The sequence below is a fragment of the Eulemur rufifrons genome, chromosome 14 (assembly GCF_041146395.1).
Source record: "Eulemur rufifrons isolate Redbay chromosome 14, OSU_ERuf_1, whole genome shotgun sequence".
In the NCBI taxonomy this organism is placed as follows: Eukaryota; Metazoa; Chordata; class Mammalia; order Primates; family Lemuridae; genus Eulemur; species Eulemur rufifrons.
Genome location: NC_090996.1, coordinates 22,563,064 through 22,585,022, shown reverse-complemented (window position 1 = coordinate 22,585,022; position 21,959 = coordinate 22,563,064). Strand labels below are relative to the sequence as shown.

The window sequence follows — 21,959 nt, the reverse complement described above, 5'->3', positions numbered from 1 at the left end:
GAATATAAACTCTCAGAGATAATACTGTTAACGCTTTGTTATATGTCCTTCTAGATCTTTTGCTATGCTATATTAATATGTAAAATACATATGTGTATGTAACAAAATGGAGTATTTTATAATATATTTTTAAAAAAAAATGGACATCTTTTCATGTCACTAAATATCCACACTATCATTTTAATGACTCTGAATGTATCATTATTTAACCAATTTCCTCCTAATGGACAGTTAGTGTCTTTCCATTGTTTTGCTAGTCATTATGTATTATCAACAGGGATACAATGCACCCTTTGGTACATTTTGAGATCTGTTTGATTATTTCTTTTGTGATCCTGGAAAATAACGTGCTGGATTGAAGTGTGTGCAACTTGAAGTTTTGATAAACATTGCCGAGTTACTCTCAATCTGCATGCCCACCATCAATGTGTGAGGATAGTACAAGCTCTTGTTGAACCAACTGAATGGAGACCACTAATGGTTTTTGTTTCCTCCAGTGACAGCAAGCAACAGGGAGACATGAGAAGTTGGACTACATGCTGCACGGGAGAACTTAGTGGTAGGAGAATTAATCCCCAAAGAGATTGAAGTGAGTTTCAGGATGGCAAAAGAGGAACCCCCGAGTACCACAAGGGACTTGCAGGAGCTGCAGAAGAAGCTGTCTTTGCTGATAGAGTCCTTCCAGAATAACTCAAAGGTCAGTTTCCAATCACTATGTATAGTAGAAAATCCCCAAATAACACTAGCATAAACAAGATAGAAAGTAATTTCTTTCTCAAATAGAAGAGACATGGATATGTGTCAGGAATTTTTCTAGCTCACCACCCTGCCATGTCTAAGTTGTGACTTTCAAATTCATTGTCCAACATTGACTGCAAGAGCACCAGCCATTGTATCCATATTCCAGGCAATAGAATTGAAGGAGAAGGTGCAAGAGAGATTTGTAAGCCACTTCCTAATTAAGGAAACTTCCTGGAAGTCACACATAATACTTCCAATTATATCTCATAGGCCAAAATTTAGTCAGATATCCATGCCTAGTGGCAAATGCAATTCTTAGGCTGTATAAAGAACAGTCTGTGCCACACATATCATTTGTTTTGTATTGTTTTTAAGTTCAGCTTATCTGTTACCCTGAAAATGAGGGGCCAAAGCCTGTGTTAAGATTCAAGTCCAGTGTTCCACTAGAAATCCAGTGTCCAACAGAAATAGGATCTGAGCCACATATGTAATTTAAAATTTTCTAGACATTTTCATGTCTTTGAAAAGTAAAAAGAAACAGGTGAAATTAATTTTAATAATGTATTTTATTTAATGTAATATATCTAAAATATTATTTCACCATTTAATCATTATAAAAAATTATTAATGAAATTATTAATGAAAAAAAGTTCTTACCTTTCTTTTGTAGTAACTCTTTGAAATCCAGTGTGTATTTTATACTTTCAGCATATTTCAGTTTGAGTTAGTTGCTTTTCAGGTATTCAGTAGTCACTCAGTGACAAAGGGACTTGAGATAGTATATTCCACTTTCTTGCATATTTATCTTTATTGCTTTCTTTTATGTATCTTTCAGCATTTTGTCAGGGGGAAAAAGCTTTCAAAGGTAGTACTATTAACATTTTGTTGTATGTCATTCTCGACTTTTTAAAAATGCAATATACCCATCAAAATACATATGTATATGTAACAAAATGAACTGTTTTGTGATCTATTTTTGTATTGCATAGCACACTTCCACTAGGGTCTACTTGAGGAGATACTTCTTTGTGGTCTAGAGCAATATACTCTAGAGAGATCTTTTCTGGACTCACTCCAGAATGTATCTGGCACTTTTTGTGGATTTATCAAGTTATTTTTAAATTCGACAAGCAGCTTTCTAAGTCAGCTGGCTGAAACTCTTCTTTAAAAGTTAGCTCAGTAAGAAGGGTCCTCATGCCTTTTCCACATTTATAGTTGGTTCTCACTGTTCATGGTAGTTATATTCTATGAAGTCACTGTAGATGCTGAATTAGCAAATACTGAGCCATTGTTCCTAGGGGAAATACAGGATTCAGTTGGTTCAAGCCTCTGGTCACAACATTTCATCAACTGATAAGTATATACCCTTGTTTTATGTATATTTGTGTTTAAAGACATTTTATTTAATATACATTAGTGATCGTTAACATTGAATTCAGGGCCCACAATACTGTGACTCATGCCTTGCACGAAGCTTATCTAACACGTGTATTTTCTCCATAAGGCACATCATAGCCTTCTTGTGCCTGAAAACAGTAGATAACACTTAAGCACTATACTTGGAGACCATTTGAAACAGTGAAATCACAGACCAAAAGCACAAAAATGTGAAAATGTGACACTAAAAAGACCACAATAAGGACACTTGTTTAAAGAACTGAAATAAGAAGGCAGAGTGTCACCTTGCTTGACCTCAGCTGGGAACTACACACCTGTCAGGTGACTCAATTTTTCACTGCCGTTTGTCCACTAATGACCTCGAAGGTGCTGCAAGTATTGAATTTGAGGTTACAAATACATTTTAATGAGTAGGAGGATTCACAAATATGGAATCTGCAAATTACAAGGATTGGCATTGTATTTATTGAGCACTGACTATATGCCAAGCACTCCACTAGGCATTCGGCACGTCTTCACTTGGTTAAAAGTCACGTCCGCCTTCTGAAGTAGGCATTTCATAGCAGATGAACTCACTTTTTGGAACTTTCTTCAATCCTTCATGTCAGATCCTCAGCCGTGTTTGTTGGGATAGGTTTGGGCCTGATAACTACCAGGCCAGCTGACTCCCAGAATGATTGGAAAAATTATTGGTTATTTAAGTCCTGGTGTTCTCCAGACAGTCCCGAGGTAGAATTGTTTGTTCTAAATTTTTTTTATCGTATCAATTTATTAACTAATGTTAATTGTATTAACAGCTCAGTAGAGTGATATTGGAGGAAAAAGGAGAGCAAATCCCCTGTAAACCCATCACTGCCAAATCCAGTGGTGGTGATTATTATGATGATGATTATTATGCCCTTTTGGTATGTCAGTTTTACATAGTGGTGGTTGTAATCATGGCAGATAGAGTTATGTATTTTTATTTTTGCTTGATGTTGTATCCTGCTGTTTTTCCATATTGAAGCATAGGTCTTCAGAACAATTGCTTTCCCTTGTAATACATCAGCAAAGTACGTCACATCAGCATACCATAATTTACATACCCATCCCCTTGTCTCTGGGGAATTTAGATGATTTCTTCCCCCCAAGTAATTTTTACCCTTTCTCTGGACGTGAACAAGCCCTCTGAACTCCAGATGAGAACAGGGGGCTTCCAGGTGGCGTGTGTGTGAGACAGCTCCATCACCTCTTCCGGGGACCCTCTGGAGTGCACAGCCAAGTCTTAATTGTCTTACTTTTAAACTGAGAAACCTGCTCAAAATAGTTTTAGCAAACAAGAAAATCAACAGGTGGAACCTGCCAGGACTTTTGGGGAATGTAAGGTGATCTTAGAAACCAAGGGCGGGAAGTGAAGCCGGGCTGAGCCTCAGACGGAATTAGAACCAGGGTCTTGCAGGTCACTGGGGTCAGAAGTAACTCTCAGTGCCCTTCCTTGGCCATGCAGCTTCTTATCTTAGTTTTTCTTGTGTATCTGCTTCATTCTCCTCTCTCTGCAGCCAGGCTCCCTTGGCTTTTCCGTTCATGGGGGCAAATGGGGTTGTCCAGGCTGGCACTGTGAACTCCCCACGTCTCCCAGCAGAAGCCCTCCAAGGGACCTGGTCTGGGAGTCTCAGTGCCTGATTCCTGGGAGCAAGAATCTGGTTGGCCCAATCACCTGTGGCCAAGGAGGTGGCAGCCAGGCTGGGGTATTTCATTGCATTGATATAAACGTGGCTTCAGGGGCCTGCCCCTGCCTTGGGAAAGGACTATTTCCAGGGACGAAGAGGAGAGATGGAAGATGAGCTGGGCTGATGACCACAGATGGTGTCTCCTTATGTGGAATATTTGTGACAAAATAGTTTTGCTCCCATGCTTAGGTTTCCTGCCACAAAGGACAATTTTAAACAAGCTCTATGGCACCAGTATGCTAAACCTGAATTCATGCCAGCGGGCACCCAGGGACAGCAATCTGGGAAAAACAATCACACGGCACCTTTGACTTGTCATCGCCAGTGGTTTTAAATGGTCTTCACACCCCTCGGCTTTCTCCCTTCTGGTAGCAAGAGGCAGTGAATTGCGGAATATCTTTTGCATTCTGACACCAGAGAATTTGCCTGGCTCCTGAATAGTCCCCATGGGGACTTCGTGTCCTCCAATACTGGCCACATTGCCCCTACTTTGGAACCTCCCGTGCCTGGGAGTGTATTAAAAAATAAACCACCTTTGACCATGGGCAAGTCTCTTAGGCTTATTGAATTTCCATTTCCCCTTTTCTAAAATAAGCACTGCCAGGCTCGTAGGTTTGTTGTGAGGGTTATCTGAGATGCTGTTTGAAAAGGCTTCAGCACAGAGCCTGGCACAAAATGTGCCAGTCTGTCCCAGCCTGGCCTTCCTGGGCCCTTCAGTGCAGCACGGTGCCTGTAAAGTCTGGGTTGGGTAACCTGTGTCTGCCCTAGGGTAGCGATGGAAAATTGCAGTGCATGTTACTGAATAATAAGCTCTCCCACTTTCCATCTTCCCATTGTATCCCTCTCTGTTGCCATGAGAATGAAAAGTTAATTGCTACGTTCTAAGCCCCTGGGTTTAAATAATGTTAAGTTGTTCTTCATTATCTACCTTGAAGCATCGTAGGGAGAAATAAATGAAATACGTGGAAAATGCTTAAAACAGTGCCTGGCACCTAAGTGTTTAATGAATGTTCTCTGTCATTGTTAGGCATGGCTGAATGTGTCCTGCTCTCCTGTGACAGATTGGCCTGAGCCCAGCCATGCTTCCTGGGAGAAGAATCTTAAGATGATCTCTTGGCATATCTGAATGACTTTCTATTTCTTGGTTATGGAGCCCAGACTCGGAAAAGGCTACGAAAAAACTGGATTAGAGCACATCTCAATTCAGATGCTGCATTTCCATAGAAAATACTTGATCTCTCTTCAGATTTCATGAAATTTATAGTTGAACAAAACAGACTCACCTATCCAACTTATTTGAAACACACTTAAAAATTTTCCAATGACTGAGTCAAATATCAGCTTTAAAATTTAAATTAAATTCAGGTGGAAATTCAGGCCATCAGTCACATGAGAAGCATTTCAGATGCTGAATGGCCACAGGTGGCTGCTGTGCTGGACAGCCCAGGTGTGAGCCTGTGAGCCTGGTGTCCCCGTGTCCCAGCCTCAGTGGCTCCTCCCACCGCGCAGGCCTCCCCCTGCTGGCATGACAAACTCACTGTGCACTGCTGCCCCCCTGCCTGGACAGCCCACGTGGGCTCTTCCCCACCATGGGTCCTGGGCCCTTTGGATTGTAAAGATCAGAGAGAACAGTTCAGTCTGTCAGGTGACGCAGGGGCCATCGGCTGAGGAGGTGGGTGGATTAGAACTGGAAAGCGCTCACCGCTCTGTGTGGAGACTCCCACCACCCCTCCGCCTCTCTCTCCCCTTCAGCCGCCCCAGGAGGATCTCATCGGGCTCTGATAACGGAGTGTCCGAACTGGGCAGCCCCGGCTCAGAGGTGATTCCTGGTACAGTCACCTCTGGCTGGAGAAGCTGAATACCAAGGTCTTTGGTGGTTTTTGTCAGAACGAGGTGGCAGGAGGCAGGGTGGCTAGTGGACATTAATGCCATTCCATGGCTTGGCAGGAAGTGACATTCACCATGCCTTGTGAGTTCTCCTTAGGAGGCAATGCTGAAGCCCCAAGACAGATGGCTGTGGCTTCCTAGAACGGCCTTTTCTATTTAAGTGGGGTGAGCCTTACACTTTGGTTGCCATCAGCATGAACTACAAAACCCTTCTGCCTTCCAACTTGCCCCGAAATTACCACCATTTGAATCACTTGGCTGAATTACTGTTTCTAGGAGGCACTTATATTTTGAGGACTTGAATTATGTCTTCATTTCAGCTTCTGGTCTGCAAGGCCCTAAGGAATGAGACAGAGGAAGGATTAGTTATCATGGAAGAAGGTTCTGCAGTGATGGAACTTTTTAAGAGAACAGAGCCTAGAAGGCCAGTACTAAGGAGAGAAAAGGCCTGGGGCCTGAGAAGGAGAGAGGGAAGCCCATTTTTATGTGGTTGCCTCGGGCCAGCTCTGCCATTGAGTCAGATCCAAAGTTCCTTTTGCCTAGTGAAGGAAGGTGATATATTTATTAACTCAGCATAAGCTTGCAGTAGTTATCCCGCTATGGCCAACTATGGTAGCCAGGTTGATGACATAAAAGCATTTTTACCTGATGATGTGGCAGCTATTGCAAGCATACGACATTTTGAGTCAAAGACCTTAGCTTTCAATGTGTAGATTTTGCCACTTGGAAGCTGTGTGCTTCTAGGCAATCGTTCAGTCCATTGCTTCTCAAACTTTAATGTGTGTACAACACACCTGGGGATCTTGTTGAAAAAGCAGAATCTGATTCTGCAAGACTAGGGTGGGGCCTGAGATCCTGCATTTCTAACAAGATCCTTTAGGTGATGCCAAGTAGCCAGGACTTAACCTCTTTATCTCTCAGTGGCTTCAGCTAATCGAACCTCAGCTGCAAAGCAGGAAGCAAGCTGTACGTATGTTACATCAAGGCACACATGTGCTGGAGAGGTCTTCTGAGAGGGGATGTGTTTAGCAGGAGAGCTGTGCCTAGGTCTTTCCTCCATCCTCAAGACTTGACCTTGGGTTGGGCCCTCAAACTTGCCACTTGTCCACAGCTGCCTTGAGTTCTTGCCTGGGTGACTCATGTCTTGGGAGAAGTCTTGTTGTAGTGACTTTTTACGTAAGAGCCTCTAACTTTATGACCTCTGGTTGTACTTCCCACAGCTTGGGCGCATCCATTCAACCTGGGATTCAGACATGGCACTTAATCCTGGCTTTTTGTCCTTTGCCCACAGGTGGTTGCCTTTCTGAAGTCTCCGGTGGGCCAGTACTTGGACAGGCATCCTTTTCTGGCCCTCACCCTGCTGGTGTTCATTGCTGCGTCGGCCGTTCCTGTTGGGTTCTTCCTGCTCCTCGTGGTGATTACCTCCCTGGCGGCCCTTGTGGGGCTCATACTACTGGAAGGTAGCCTGCTCACTTATTCATCCCCTTGGAAAATGACTCAGTCAGGAGAACAATATTTTGGGGCATCTGCCATTGTTGTCAGAGTTTCCTGTTCTTCTCAAAATCACATCAAACAAGGCAGCTTGTTAGAGTCATTAAAACAAGGACCCTGGAGTCTACATTAGAATTCCACCTCCACCACTATGATTTTGTGCAAATTATTTTCCCTTTTTGAGCCTCAGATTTTTCACATGTAAAACGGGGATATAAGATTACTATCTCAAAGAGTCGTGAGGATTGAAATTTATACTTCCATAAAGTCCTTAGCACAAGGACTGGCACAAAGTAGCTTCTCAATGAAAGCTAACTAGCATTATTGTTAGAGAGACCATTCATTCCACAGTGAGTTATTGAGCACCTGTTGCGTAACAGGTGTCTTGCTGGCTACTGGAACCCACCTTCTCCACCTTTTTTCCTGAAGTCCCACCGCCAACTGTCAATTTCTCCCTGTGTTACTAAGTTAAAATTACTGGGAAAGCAAATCTGATTGGCCCAGTTTGCCTTTTCAAATCAGATCACACCCCCACAAGATAGTGGCCAAAGAGATAGTTTCCAGTGGGTTGCGTGATCACTTCTGGTTCATTCCTTGGCTTCCCAGAGCTAGGAGCACCCAAGCTTATTTCCCTACCCAGGGGACTGTGGACAGTTTACACTTGAAGGAGAAGATGGGCGTAGTAGGTAGATGAGCTGAATACAGCCTGGCAGAGTGTTGTTCAGTAAATATTGATGAATAGATGGGCAATTGAGTGAATAGGTAGAGGAATGATGAATGAGTACTGTAACAAAAGAAATTTGGAGAGAAAAAAGGGAGCAGCAGACAGGACTTTAAAGATGTATAACAACTTTGTTTTGGGGTAGGCAGGGAAGGGCTTTTTGGATAGCGGAACAGCATGTGCAAAGCTTTTAGAGCAGTGGTTCTTGAACTTGAGTACATATTACTCAAGTAATATTTACTTCCTTTCTGAAAATGCAGACTTTGAGGCCTCATCCACTAAGTGTTATTTTAGTAGGTCTGGAGTGGAGTTTAGAAATCTGAATTTTTAACAAGCTTCCCTGATGCATCTGATTCCGATGCAGGTGGTCAAAGGCCACACTTTGAAAAACACTGATCTAGGGTTTTGTAAATGCTTATCAAAAGGCAGCACATCCATTTGTGTTCTCTGCCTTCCTGCTTTTTCAGGAAGGGTCCATCCTTGAAACCATCACTGTGGCTGTGGGGATGGAAGACTGGGCTATTTGACCATTCTGGAACCAAGGGGAAGGATGTTTGCTATACAACATGTGCCATGTTACTCATTCTTCATGTTCTTTCCCTTGTACCTTTTGCTCTTTTTCCCCCACAGACCCCATGTTATGAAAAATGTACTTTTCCCTGTACTTATTATGTGGTAATTTATTAATATTCCCATTTAAAAGTATCCAATTGTAGATCAAAATGACCAATCAGACCTTATGATTAAAGTGTGATAGTTGTCAGGTTGGGCTGTGAAGGATAGCATCAAAAGCTATATTTAGGTTTTACTTTCTTTAGCCTGCAAAGCCTTTATACCCATAGCTTGTAAGAGTAAATAATGGTATTCACTGGGCAGTTTGAGACCTTGAGATACTCCTGCCTTGGCTGACTCCTCCTGGGGGATTGCACTGGGAGTCCATCTCTGACCTTGAGGATGAGGGGCTCCCAAACTCAAATGCCTACAGACAAGACAGAATGAGCAAAGTGGCACAAGTGTAATGCAGTTTGGGAATGCTGGGGACAGAAGGGGGATGGGAAGGCCAGCTGCTTGTTACCATGCCATGATCCCCACTCAGGGGGCCAGATCACCTCCTTTTTTTAAGTGATGCCAGAAATCTACATGTTTAATGGGAAATCTCCTCACTTTAAAAAATCTGAGTGACCTGTCATTGTTTTAAGCACACTTTTCAACCTCTTTTAGATGAACACTTCTCCTAACCATGTTCTCCTCCTAGGCCTGATCATCTCTGTGGGTGGCCTCTCACTGCTCTGCGTCCTCTGCGGCTTGGGCTTCGTGTCCGTCGCCGTGTCAGGGACCCTCATGGTGTCCTATGTGGTGGTCTCCAGCCTTATCAACTACTGCTTTTCTCCCAGGTAAATGCATGTCAGTGGAATGATTTAATCTTTGCCATTTGGAGGGATTTTTGCAAATGAAACCCTAACCCCAGGGTATGTCTGGAAGCAAAATCGTGAGAGGTGGCTGTTTCTCATAGCACCACACATACATCAGACGTCAAATATGAATTTACAGTGAAGTTGCAAACAAAAGCTATCGTTTCCATCTTCCGTGATGCACATAACTTATCTCATTGTCATAGCAACTCTACCAGGTAGTTATTATTGATTCCTTTCAAAAGATGCCCATTTAATTTACAAAAGTCAAATTAAGGTGTTTTTTGGGAGGGTTGGTTAGGGAGGAGAGGACAACAATGGAAGAAGAATGACCCACCATTCTGTTCAACGTGCCTCCCCAGAGTGGTATGGGAGCTGTGAATCTTCTGTCCTCAAAGCCTGTCTTGGTCCCCTCTGCTCTTCAGAGTGTGTGGTTCTCACCAGCTGAGTGTGAGTCTTGTGTTTGAATACATAGATTTTGTTCCTACAATATGGCTCCTAAATGCCAGCTGCTTCACTCGGGCCTCGACTGCAGGAACAGTGATCTATTTAAATGCTGGAGGGAAACCCAGCTGTGTTGACATTACTGGGAGACACTGTGTGTGTCTATAATGTGCCACCCTCCTAAGGGATTTTCAAAGGTGATTTTTTTTTTTTTTTTGTGCTTGATTTTTGTCCTATGTGTTGATTTTGGAATCTAAGTCCCAAGTCCATTGTACTTCATGTCAGCACTTGCTAAAGTGATGATTGTGGCTATTGAGCACTTGCTCTGTGCCAAGGCCTCTTTTACATACTCTCCAGGCCTTGTCTCATGTAATCCTCACAACGAGCCCCATTCTGTGATAAGGAAAATGAAGCCAAGTCCCAAAACTGAGAGAGAGTAGCACAGAAAGGACTTAAATCCAGGTCCGTTATTTCCAAAGCCCTCCTGACCAAGATACGGAGTGACCCTCTAAAACAGGGGTCAGCAAACAATTTCTGGAAAGGGCCAGATAGTAAATATTTTAGTCTTTGCCAGGCCATGCAGTCCCTGCTGCAACTAATCACCTCTGCCCCTGTAGCACGCAAGCAGCATAGACAGTCAGCAAATGAATGGGGTTGGCTGTGTTCCAGTAAAATTAGTTTACGAGAACAAGCAGCTGGCTAGATTTGGCCCCAGGACCATCCATGGTTTGCCAACGCTTGCTCTAAAGGAACCTATGTCCTGACTTTTGTTTTTCTACAAAGTAGCCCTTGAAATTTTTACCAAAAGGTTATCCCCATTGTTAAATATATGTTGAACAGTAAAGGGTGAAGTGGCTATAATTTAAAATTGCTCTCACGGGGTGGTTCTCGCAGGCCTGCCTAATTGGTATCCCTGGAGTCACATGCAGCTTTTCATAAATTATTTTGATCACTCTCAGTCTTAAAGGAGATAAAAGGAGAAATAATGGCCCATGTGGCTTATTCAGGGTGATGCTTTCCTGCCAAAATCCCTCCCTGCCCCTGAACTCTGCCATAATAGGATTAAGTTCTTAAAAATCATACCGTAGGAAGTAGCAAAATCTGAATGCCTGTTTATCAATGAAGAGATTGAAAAAGATATCCAAGATTTGTTCTTAATCTCCTTTTCCTCCCTATTCCTCCTATCCAATTGTTTTCACCTGAGCAGAGATTCTTAAGCTTTTTGTTCTCAGAATTCATGTTACCTGCTTAAGAATTATCGAGGTGTCCGAAGAGTTTTTGTTTATGTGGGGTAAACGTATCAATAATTAGTCTATTAGAAATTATATCAGAAAATGTAAAAAAAAATTTATTCATTTAAAAGGAACAGTATTACCTGTTGATATAAACATATATTTAAATATATAAAATAATACAAATATTTTAATGAAAAGTAGCTATATTTTCCAAAACCAAATCGTTGTTTTATGTCTTACAAATCTCTTTAGTGTCTGCCATAATAGAAGTCAGCTGGGTTCTTATTTTTCTGTGTGTGTGTGTGTGTGTGTGTGTGTGTGTTCATTCTGTTGTGATATGTTGTTCTGGTTGAAGTATATGAAGAAGACCCAGTTGGGGCTGGGCCCAGTGGCTCACACCTGTAATCCTAGCACTCGGGGAGGCCGAGGCGGGAGGATGGCTTGGCTCAGGAGTTTGAGACCAGCCTGAGCAAGAGCGGGACCCCATATCTACTAAAAGTAGAAAAATTAGCCAAGTGTGGTGGTATGCACCTGTAGTCTCAGCCACTTGGTAGGCTGAGGCAGGAGGATCGCTTCAACCCAGGAGTTTGAGGTTGCTGTGAGCTACCATGACGCCACTGCCCTCTACCCAGGGCAAGAGTGAGACTCTGTCTCCAAAAAGAAAAAAACAAAAACAAAACAAATGAACAAAAAAACAAATGTGCAATTGGGAAAGGGAGGAAAAGCTTTTTCAAATGATCGTGGATATTCTTCTATGATAGTACACAAAAACTCCATTAAGTGGTAGTTTCTTAAATGATAGTTGCAATTTTTGTATTCTATTATATTAAAATATACTGGTCTATCTTGCACTTTTAAATGTATCTTTACCATGCATGATTTTGTAATTTCATCCATTGGTCATTTGGAGAATATTGGTTTATTGAGTCATGCAGATCTTCCAAATATGCTGTGAAAAACTTCCCTTGTGAGAGAAGGTGAATGAAAAAAGACATATAATGTGTTAGGTTATTATGAACATAATTATCATCTGGGCCCCCCTGCCTTGGTGAATTCTTTAAAACTCAGGGAAAAGATAACTCCCTCCTTAGTTGATCCAAAGCATGGGGAGTCGGGGGCAGGGGGCGGGGAGAAAATATCCAATTTATTTTATGATTTAATGGGATTTTGATCCTAAAAACATAAAAGATAACACAGCTAAAATGTTTTAAAAAGAAAAGAAAAAAAGATGTCCCTACTTATGTAAATCAGCAAAACAGTCTTTTGATGGAATACATTGCCCCTGCCTCCTATGTAGATAAACTGGCCTCTGAGGAGGAAGGACCATGCTGCTTTGTTAGAGGGACAGCAAGAGCTCCTAGGGCCTGCAGCTGGAAAGAAGTGGGGAGCCAGGGAAGCCTGTTTTTGTTTGTAGAGCCCCCCAAGTTATCCCACATCATACTCAGTCTCCCCAAGCAGCCGGAACATGCCTAACCTCCTCACAGCTTAAGAAGAGGAAAAGCTTCTTTCTTAGTTTTTCGATATCAGGTAGGAATGCTTTAGGTGGCAAATGATGGAAAAAAACAAAGCAGATCCCAGCTGAAACAAATAAGAATTTATTTTTATTGCTTAACAAAAAGCTGGAGACAGCCCAGGGCGGATGCAGCTGCTCTGTGGTATCAGCAACATACCAGGCACCTTCTGCCTGTCTGCATTGCCCATTGGTTTGCTGCCTCGTGGCCGCAAGATAACTGCCACAGTTCTGGGAACACCAGCTACATGCAAGGCAGGATGAAAGAAAAGATGAGTGTTCACCAAGTAAGTCTGACTCTTTTTATCAAGGAAGTGAAATCTCTCCCTATTCTCCCCCTGGCAGACTTCACTGGCTACAACTTTGTCAGGTGGCCACTCTAAGCCAGGAGTGTTCAGCTTTTTCATCTTCTGTAGCGTAGGTAAACTCCCAAGGAGAAGGGCATTGGGGATGTGGGCTGGTCAGCCAAACTCCGATGAACCCTGTGGTTTTCCATAGTGGAGTGTCAAGGCTACTTGCAATTCAAAGATAATCCATAGATCCAATTAAGTTAATATTAGTAGCACCGCTCCCCCCCCCCCAACAGCCTTCCGAAACCTACAGTCAGAAGGACTGAAAAAGACGGCCTACTTTTCTTCCTTTTCCCCCAGCTCCTTTTCATTGAAGGTGTCAAAAAACTAACTGGAATCAGAAGATATGGGTGTGAATCCCAGCTCTGCCATTTTTTAGCTGTGTGATCTTGAACAGGTTGCTTAACTTCTCTGATCTCAGTTCGTTTCCACTGGTAAAGTAGAGCTGTTCCTTGCTCTGCCTTTCTCCCTGGATTGTTGTGCAGACACAGGCACTTGGAGAAAACACAATATCCAAATTAGAAGAGGGGAAGGTGGTCATAACTCAACCCATAACCCAGTCATTTTAACCTCCTGTGCCCTAAGTTTCCTCTGCTGTAAAATGGATACAGCCCAAGTCTGGTTTGGTTGCAAGAAGCAGCTAAAAATAAACTAGCAGAGAATGTCCCATATTCAGCTACGCACACTCTCAACATTGCTCTTTAAAAGAGGCCCTAGAACTAACCATTTTTTTCTTGTTACCAAACAGACCACTGATGCAGCAAAACCCCAGTGGTGAATGTCAGCTGCCTATGAAGTCCACAGACTTTGAGGGGCTCTACCAGGAATGACCAGCTGAACATCTTTTCAAGCATCCCTGGAAAGCTGTTGAATCACACTCGCCCCATGGCATTATGACTCAGAGAAGGGGGTTGGGTAGCCAAGCACTCCTTGGAGGTGTCCGCTAGCTTTTTCACTGTTTGTAGGATCCTGTGGTGGCCCATTTGGGGATCTTGTGTTGCTTCTGTCTGCTGCCCCACCCTCACGTGGGGAATCAGCAAAGAAATGCAGTGGCTCAACAGCTGGCCCTGCCTCACATACCCACTCCCCAGGTGTGCCGATGGGACCCTGGCAGGGTCCTGGGCCTCTAGAGCTCTGCCCCCTGACCCAAAGGCCCAGTTGGGGGCAAAAGTGTATTGGTTTTAGTGTTTTGTTTTTAGAAATGCAGAAAGATTTTTATTTTTTCACTTATTTTGAAACAAGTGAAAAAAAAATCTAAAACAGAACAAGCTCTTCTGTCTTATTGGCTTTTTAACAGAAAGAACAGCGGCATTTGGGAATAATGGCTCATCAAAGTTGGAAAATAGAGTCCAAGTGTAACTTTGTGGCCAAGAGTCTTTTTGAAAAAATATAGAGGTATGGTTTCCACTGTTACTGTTGCATACTGTTCAGTGCTACTAATCTTTTAATATTTGCACTTGATACTTTTGTATTGTTTTAAAGAATTTGTCCTGTTAAGCTATTTCTTGGGAAAAAAAATAGTAAAGGACTACAAAGTAAAAAAAAAAAAAAAAAAAAAACATCCTATGAGATTTCCCAGTGGAATTCTTCAGTGGTTTATTTGCTGTGGCATTTTATTAAATATTTGGGTGGGCTTTTTTCCTTTATTCTTTCTCCTCATCCTCTGCTTCCCTCCCGTCCCCTAATACATCAGACCTGTCAGTTTCATGGCAGATCTTGAGTAATATGACTTTTTTAGTTGCTAGTGATAGACATTCAATTCAAAGTTGCTTAAAAAAAAGGGGTGGTGGTGGTGGAAGGGATTAGTTTAACTCAACCAAAAAGCCAAGGGGTAGGTAGAACTTCAGGCACTACTAGATCCAAGGGCCCAGGTGGTGTCATTAGGCATCTTTCAGCTTGGTGTTTTTTTGTTGTTGTTGTTGTTGTTGTTTTTTTAATTGGTGTGAGCTGCTTTACCAGGCAGGCCTGCCCCATGTGGGGGGCCCAGCAGCTCTAGTTAGCGCTCTGAACACGGCAAGAAAGCTGCTCTTGCCAACGGTACATACGGGTATCCTGGGGTTAGCACTGATTGGACAGACTTGGGTCATGTGAGCAACCCTGAACCAATCACAGTGGCCAGAAGGATGGAATATGCTGACCAGGCAGGGTTGGGACGTGTGTCCTTTCACGACCCGGGGAAGGGAGAGGTCGGCCCCTTGGGTTCCATCTGATGGGGGATGCTGTGGTGCAGAGAGATGGGAGCAGGCTCCCAAAGGAGTGTCAGAAGAAAATGAAATGTTTGCTGTACAAAAACAAATGCTACTTGCCACAGTGGGGCTCAAAGGCGTTAGTTTGGTACTGAAGCTTTTCTGCATCCCGTGACATTCACCATACTGAGACTAAGGGTAGATTCATCTCCAGTAGAGAACAAGAACTGCCTATTCCTGCCAATACCATGGAGCTATTAAGAATTACTGTTTACTGAATGTTTCTTTCCTTCATGCAAGTGTCTGATGTTATCTACCTATGCCATCTCCCAGCTATCTCCCCAGCTGGGTTCTGCAGCTTTGATAATGAAGAGTAGGTAAGTCCCTGGTCTCACTCCTGAAGTTTACTTTTTAATACAGGAGTCACTTAAGAGTATTATTAATAGTTATCTGTTGCTGTGTAACAATTTGCCACCAACTATCAGCTTAAAAGAGCACGCATTTGTTGTCTCACATTTTCTGCGTGTTAGGGGTCCAGGCACAGCTTGACTGAATCCTTTGCAAGACTGTGACCACAGCGTTGCCAGGGCTGGGTTCTCCTTTAAGGTTTAACTGGGGAAGGACCAAGATTCCAAGCTCACATGGCCATTAGCAGCTTCCAGCTGGCTGCAGGACTGAAGCACTCAGGTCTGTACTACATGTCCCTCTCCCTGTGGCAGTTCACAGTGTGGCAGTTTGCTTCTTCAAAACCACCAAGGGAGAGAGCCTCTTAGCAAGATGGACATTACATTCTTAGGCAACATAATCATGTATGTGTAATCACATACATCCTGCCACTTTTTCTGTATTCTGTTGGTTAGAAGCAAGTCGGCCGGGCGCGGTGGCTCACGCCTGTAATCCTAGCACTCTGGGAGGCCGAGGCGGGTGGATCGCTCAAGGTCAGGAGTTCGAGACCAGCCTGAGCAAGAGCGAGACCCCGTCTCTACTAAAAATAGAAAGAAATTATATATGGACAACTAAAAATATATATATAGAAAAAGTTAGCCGGGCATAGTGGCGCATGCCTGTAGTCCCAGCTACTCGGGAGGCTGAGGCAGGAGGATCGCTTGAGCCCAGGAGTTTGAGGTTGCTGTGAGCTAGGCTAACACCACGGCACTCACTCTAGCCTGGGCAACAAAGTGAGACTCTGTCTCAAAAAAAAAAAAAGAAGCAAGTCAATAGGAACAGTTATGCTCACGAGGAGGGGATCACACAGGGGCATGCAAACCACAGATGAGCATCATGGGCTCCACCTGTCTACTCACTGCAAAAAGTAAACAAAATATTACACTGTGATAAGGTCATTGAAGAAAAGTAAAAGGGTGATAAGTAACTGGGAGAGCCCACTTTAGCCACAGTGATCAGGGATTTCTTTTCTTTGACTAAAGAATGAGAAGTTGCTGCCAGTCCAAGCGCTGCAGAGAGGGTGTTCCTGGCAGAGGGCACAGCGGCCCAAAGACCCAGAAACTGAAAGGAGCTTAATGTGTTTAAGGAAAAGAAATGATGTCATTGTGGCTGGGCCTGGTGAGCAAAGGGTAAATGGAGGAGAGGGAGGAGCTCATTTTGCAAGACCCCATAGGTAAGAAGTTTACACCAAGAGCAAAGGGAAGACAATGAAGAATCTCACATGGGAGTGATGTGATCAGACTCAGGTTCATGAAATGACAGCCAATGCATTGGGAGTAGGAAGGCCAGTTAGGAGGTCTACAGAGGCCCACAGCAGAGGCTGGTTGTGGCTTAAAATTTACACTGTGACAGAGGTAATGAAGACCTTTCTCATTTGGAGAGCCAGCAGCATTTGGTGATGTTGGAGAAGGAAAGGTGGACACAAAGTTGGCACCTAGATTTTTAGCTTGAGCCAGTGGGTGGATGGTGACACTAGTGTAGGGGCAAAGAAGGCCAAGCTTCCCCTCCACCCTCTGAAGGTTCACTAAAATGAACTGACAACAGACATAAACAGAGAAAAGGCATACAAATTTACTAATACGCACTTGGACATGGGAGTCCCACAGATCTGAGACTCACAGGAAGGCCTGATGGCTGAAACTTACATATTGGAAGGTGGGCGAATTGTAGGCAATTTTGAGGGATTATAAGTGATTTTTAGAGGAATTGAATGGGCCCAAAGAGCAGCCAATAGTTTGTAAGTGATTTTCTTTAGAAACTGAATGGGACAAGTCACTGAAAGGTGAGGGGCGGAACTGCATTTTGAACAAAGGTTGCCTATTATGCAGATAAAGTCTCTTGTGTGTTGAAGCTGCCCTCAATAGTTAAAAAAGTCTGGGCATGGTGACAACTTTTAGTCTCTTCTCCAGTGGTTAATCCTTTCTGGTTATTTGATGAAATTCCTAGGAAGAGGGGGCTTCAGACAATTGCGTCTTTTGGAAGAAGTTTTCCTCAGACAAGGGAACTTCCAGAGAGAGCCCCTCCCTGGAAGAAACAAGAGGTTAGAAAGTCCTTGATTCTGAGGCATCTTCTAGGGCCTTCCAATTTCCTTTAATTAAAAAATGCTCAGTGTGCCAAAGCACCACACTTCTCTATGCCTAAGCACTATTTTCTGAGATGGAGGCTGTGTGAAAATTCCAAGTCATAAAGGCCTTTTTGACACCAAGAGGACGTGTCAAGTAGACAGTTGGCTCAGAGAGCAGGCCCAGGCTGTGGATACAGGTCTGGGAGTATTTTCTACACTGAAAGCTTTACACAGCCCTTTGTGGGACGCTCTCCACAGAGTAGCCAAAAGATTGTTTCAAAACATTTTTTTGGATCCCATAAACACCCTTGCTTCAAACTCTGCCAAGTACAAAGTGCTTTCCCAAGGCACTTAAAAGTGCTAACTCTTTCCTCTCGTGGATCAATCCATGATCAAAGACCAATCACAAACTTCTCCTGCTTGCTTCTCATTTTTTATGTTCCATTAGCCCCTGGATTTTAGAGATGAAACCAAGACTCAAAATGACTCACCCGATTCAACCAAGAAATGTGGCATCTAAATGAAGGCTTTGAAATGAAGTTATTAATTCAGGCCCCGTTCTTTACACTGCGTGGGCAAAGGCCAGTGAGATGGAGTGAAATAAGGTACAGAATCCCAGCACACTGCCTGCCACAGAATACGCCCATGAAGACGAGTTATCAAAATGCATGGCTGCATGAATCACTTAAAACTGAGTGAAACAGGAACATGTAAAAGGCCTATTGTTAACCAAGCTGTGGACGACCATTAAGGGCTTAAGGCTAGGTTACTAAAAAGGTATCATTGGCCTTTTAGACACAGCCCAATGTGGGGCTCATTGGGAAGGTAATTAATCCCCAGAGTGTGAACACTGTGACCTTATACAGTCATAATGTTAATTCGTTAGTAAGTCCAGGGTTTTTGTTTGTTTGTTTTTGAGCATTTGCCATGTGTTGGGTGCTATTAATATTTTAAGCCCTGTACACATCATGTTTCCAGTCAGTCCTCACTACTACCCACTTTAGAGATTAGGAAGCTGAAAGATTGAGAAGTTAAATTGCCCAAGAGCACATAGAATTAGAAGTGGGATTCAAACCCAGTTTGCCTGACTGCAGAAGCCACTCTAGTAATTAGTGTGCTGTCAAATGTTAGTCCCATTCCGCAATATATGTTGTGGTGACAGTACCTGTGACCTTTGCTGTTGTGTGGAGTAACTCCAGGGATCTCCAGTTGCATAGAATGAAATGCAAATGGGTTGGCTCCCCTTAAGGTTTTGCCCGTAATAGCACAGTCTCTGTGTGGCTTCTATTGTCTTACTCTGCATAGAACAGTAGGTCCCAGCCCAGAAGTCATGACAGCCAGGCGTGGCATGATCAGGTGTGAGTTAGACTTTGGTCATCTTGGGCTTTGAGGGAGCCGAAGCAAAATAAATTTGTCAGCCAAAGGTACTCTTAGTTTTGGTTTATACAAATTTGGCTATTAATTCAAAGAAAAGCCTACATGTAACTTGGTATGTTTTTACAGATGCAAATTATCACCATAGATTTTATTTTAAAACTAAAGGTTCTTTAAGCCTCAGTCAGTTTGGATGCTTTTACCTACAAGAAACCTCAACCTCATAAGGTTGAGGATGACTAAACAGTACTTTCATTTATATTCTGATGTGTTTCCTTGAGTAGGAGAGAAAAGGTGGAGCTAGAAAGAAGAGGTGGAATTTGAGAATAACCTGCATTCTCTTATCTGTGTCACTGCACCCTGCAAAACACGTGTGCACATGCACACACATACCCTTAGGAATTACACGTGTATGAGCATGTGCACACACACTCCCTGGGTGTTTGGTAAGAGTTGTGACAATTATGAATTATTGAAGTACTTTCTTTGCCTTTTTGGGGGAAAGGAAGGGAGAGGGATTGCATCCAAATAAGGTAGGCTTTTTGGATGTGTCATTGTGGTTGAATATCATCCATCTTGCATGGTGGAAAAGTTGAAAATCAGTGATGCTGAAACTATCCCCCTTCCGCACCTCCCATCTTGAAACATTCCCACCTTCCACGATCCAACTCAAGGCTCATCCCTCCATGACGTCGTGTCTCATTCATGCACACTGTTTCTCCACTGAGCAGGTAACAACCTCTCTGTCCTGTGATCTCCTCGCTCCAGTGAGAATGCCGTCCAACCCCTGAGCCACTGGGAGACCAAGGCAAGTGATCTCCAAATTATGCAAGTGCCACAGAATGTTGGAAATATTATACCTTTGTTTGGCTAGATCTCTTGTTTGCTATTGGTCCCTTATATTGGACCTTCCTCCCTCCCCTCCCATCCAGCCCCATCTCTTGTTAGTGCCCTGGGGGTGGAGACAAAGTCTTATCTTCCACTTCAGGTAGCCCAGGCCTCATTCACAGAAGCTCCTGAACACTATTTTTTTGTTGATTAGAAAGTCTGAGAAGATTAAATCTGGAGCAGTAGTTCCCAACTGGGGGTAACTGCCTCCCCCCTCCACCCCTGGGGGATATTTGGCATTGACACTGGCGTGTCTGCAGGCATTTTTGATTGTCACCACTGCTTGTGGGGGCTGCTGCTGGCATCTAAGGGGTAGAGGCCAGAGATGCTGCTCACCTTCTTACCAAGCACACGACAGCCCCCCATAACCAAGAATAATGAGGGCCCAAATGTCAATAGTGCCAAGGCTGAAAAACCCTGATCTTGACAAATAATGAGAATTAAGAGAATTAGACTGAGCAATGGCGGAGCTGGTCTGGGGTGGGGCTGGAATTGGCCAGGTCTGTCCCTGATGCTAGTGGCATCGGGGAAACACACCTTTACATTTGTAAAAATAGTTCAAGTTTTCAAAGAGCTTTCATATCAGTTACCATCCTCGATGTATGATAACAGTCAGAGAAGTTATTCTGCTCTTGCTCCCATCCCCTACTCTTGGTTCCAATGAAAGAAGAGGAAACAGCTAACCAGGTTGAGTCACCTGTCCAAGTTCTCAGAGCTATAGCTAGTGATTAAGCCACAGCACCTGGTTATCAGCCTCCCGGTCCAGGCATGGTTCCTCTCCTGCTGCCTTTTTTGTTAAAGCAGAAGTGACAAGAACAAGACATTGGGAGGATGGACTTGTGTGTCCCATGGGAGCCGGGAGTTGGCCATCCATGCTGAAGAGGGCACACTCTGGGCCTGTGCTCCAGCAGTAGACGTCATTGCGCTTTCCAAACTCAGGAGGAAACTCAAGGCCCAGCACATGCACTAGTATTCCCTATGCCCTGTTTGGAGCTCTTGTGCCGGACCTTCAAGCCCCATCTGGAAACTGTTAAAAAAAAAACCATCAGAAGGAAATCGAAGTGTCCTAAAGGAAGTGTTTCATCTCTGCGCCAGCAGAGGGCGCTCAAACGCAGGCCATCTGAAGCTGGCTCAGCAGAGACTCACTAGCGCTGAGGGCTGGAAGAAGTATCAGGCTTTTTGAACTTGAATGTGCAAACGTACAGGGAGCCTGTGAAAGGCGGATTCTGAGTCCACAGGTCTGCAGCAGAGTTTCTGTATTGCTTACCAGCTCCCAGGCAAAGCCTTCCGCCAACCACACCTTGAGTAGCAAGGTAAGTAGCAACCCTCTCCTTCTGTAGTTGGCAAACCTGAGGCCCAGAGAGGGAAAGCTGCTTACTCAAGGCCACACTGTAAGTCTGCAGCGCTGGAGCTAGAACCCCCGTCTCCTACATCTGGTGCTCACTTCATGGCGTCTTCCCTGCCCCTCTAACCCTGGCACAGAAGTCAAGGAAGAGGATCCCTAAGTGTGGGTGAGAGGTAAGGGACTAAACTGTCTGCTTTGAATCAAGCTTCTTCGTACTACAGTTTTAGTCAGATCACCTCTTTTGCAGGAGTACCATTGGGAATTCAAAGATGAACACAACCAGACTTTGGTCCTCTTGGGCTTTGAAGGAGCCAAAGCAAAATAAATTTGTCACCCAAAGTTACTCTTAGTTTTGGTTTGTACAAATTTGGCTATTAATTCAAAGAAAAGCTTACATGTAACTTGATATGTTTTTACAGATGCAAACTATCACCATAGATTTTATTTTAAAACTAAAGTTTCTTTAAGCCTCAATCAGTTTGGATGCTTTTACCTACAAGAAACAAAATGCCTCCCTTAAAAAAATAAGAACCCTTAACCTCTCACTAAACATGAAATCCAGAGGCAAGTGGTTCCAGGGCTGACTCAGGGAACACAATGAAATCATCCAGGATTTAGGCTTTCCATGTTTTTCCCCCATAACTCTCACAGTATCTTTAGGTTTGTTTCCTTATAGTCACAAAATGGCAGCCACAGGTCGAGGAATCATGGTGTCACATAACCACATCCAAAAGCAGGTACAAAAGGGGCTGATTGTAT

The 21,959-nt window shown here is 43.6% G+C and overlaps 1 protein-coding gene across 1 annotated transcript; it reads left to right on the top strand.

Moving 5' to 3' along the window:
• The first annotated feature begins 512 nt into the window (after positions 1-512).
• On the top strand, positions 513-14,199 carry LDAF1 (lipid droplet assembly factor 1). Its single transcript, XM_069486430.1, has 4 exons — positions 513-697; positions 7,027-7,195; positions 9,203-9,341; positions 13,647-14,199. Exons 1-4 carry the CDS (start codon positions 602-604, stop codon positions 13,726-13,728), a joined length of 486 nt encoding a protein of 161 aa, XP_069342531.1. The 5' UTR covers positions 513-601; the 3' UTR covers positions 13,729-14,199.
• Positions 14,200-21,959: the final 7,760 nt, after the last annotated feature.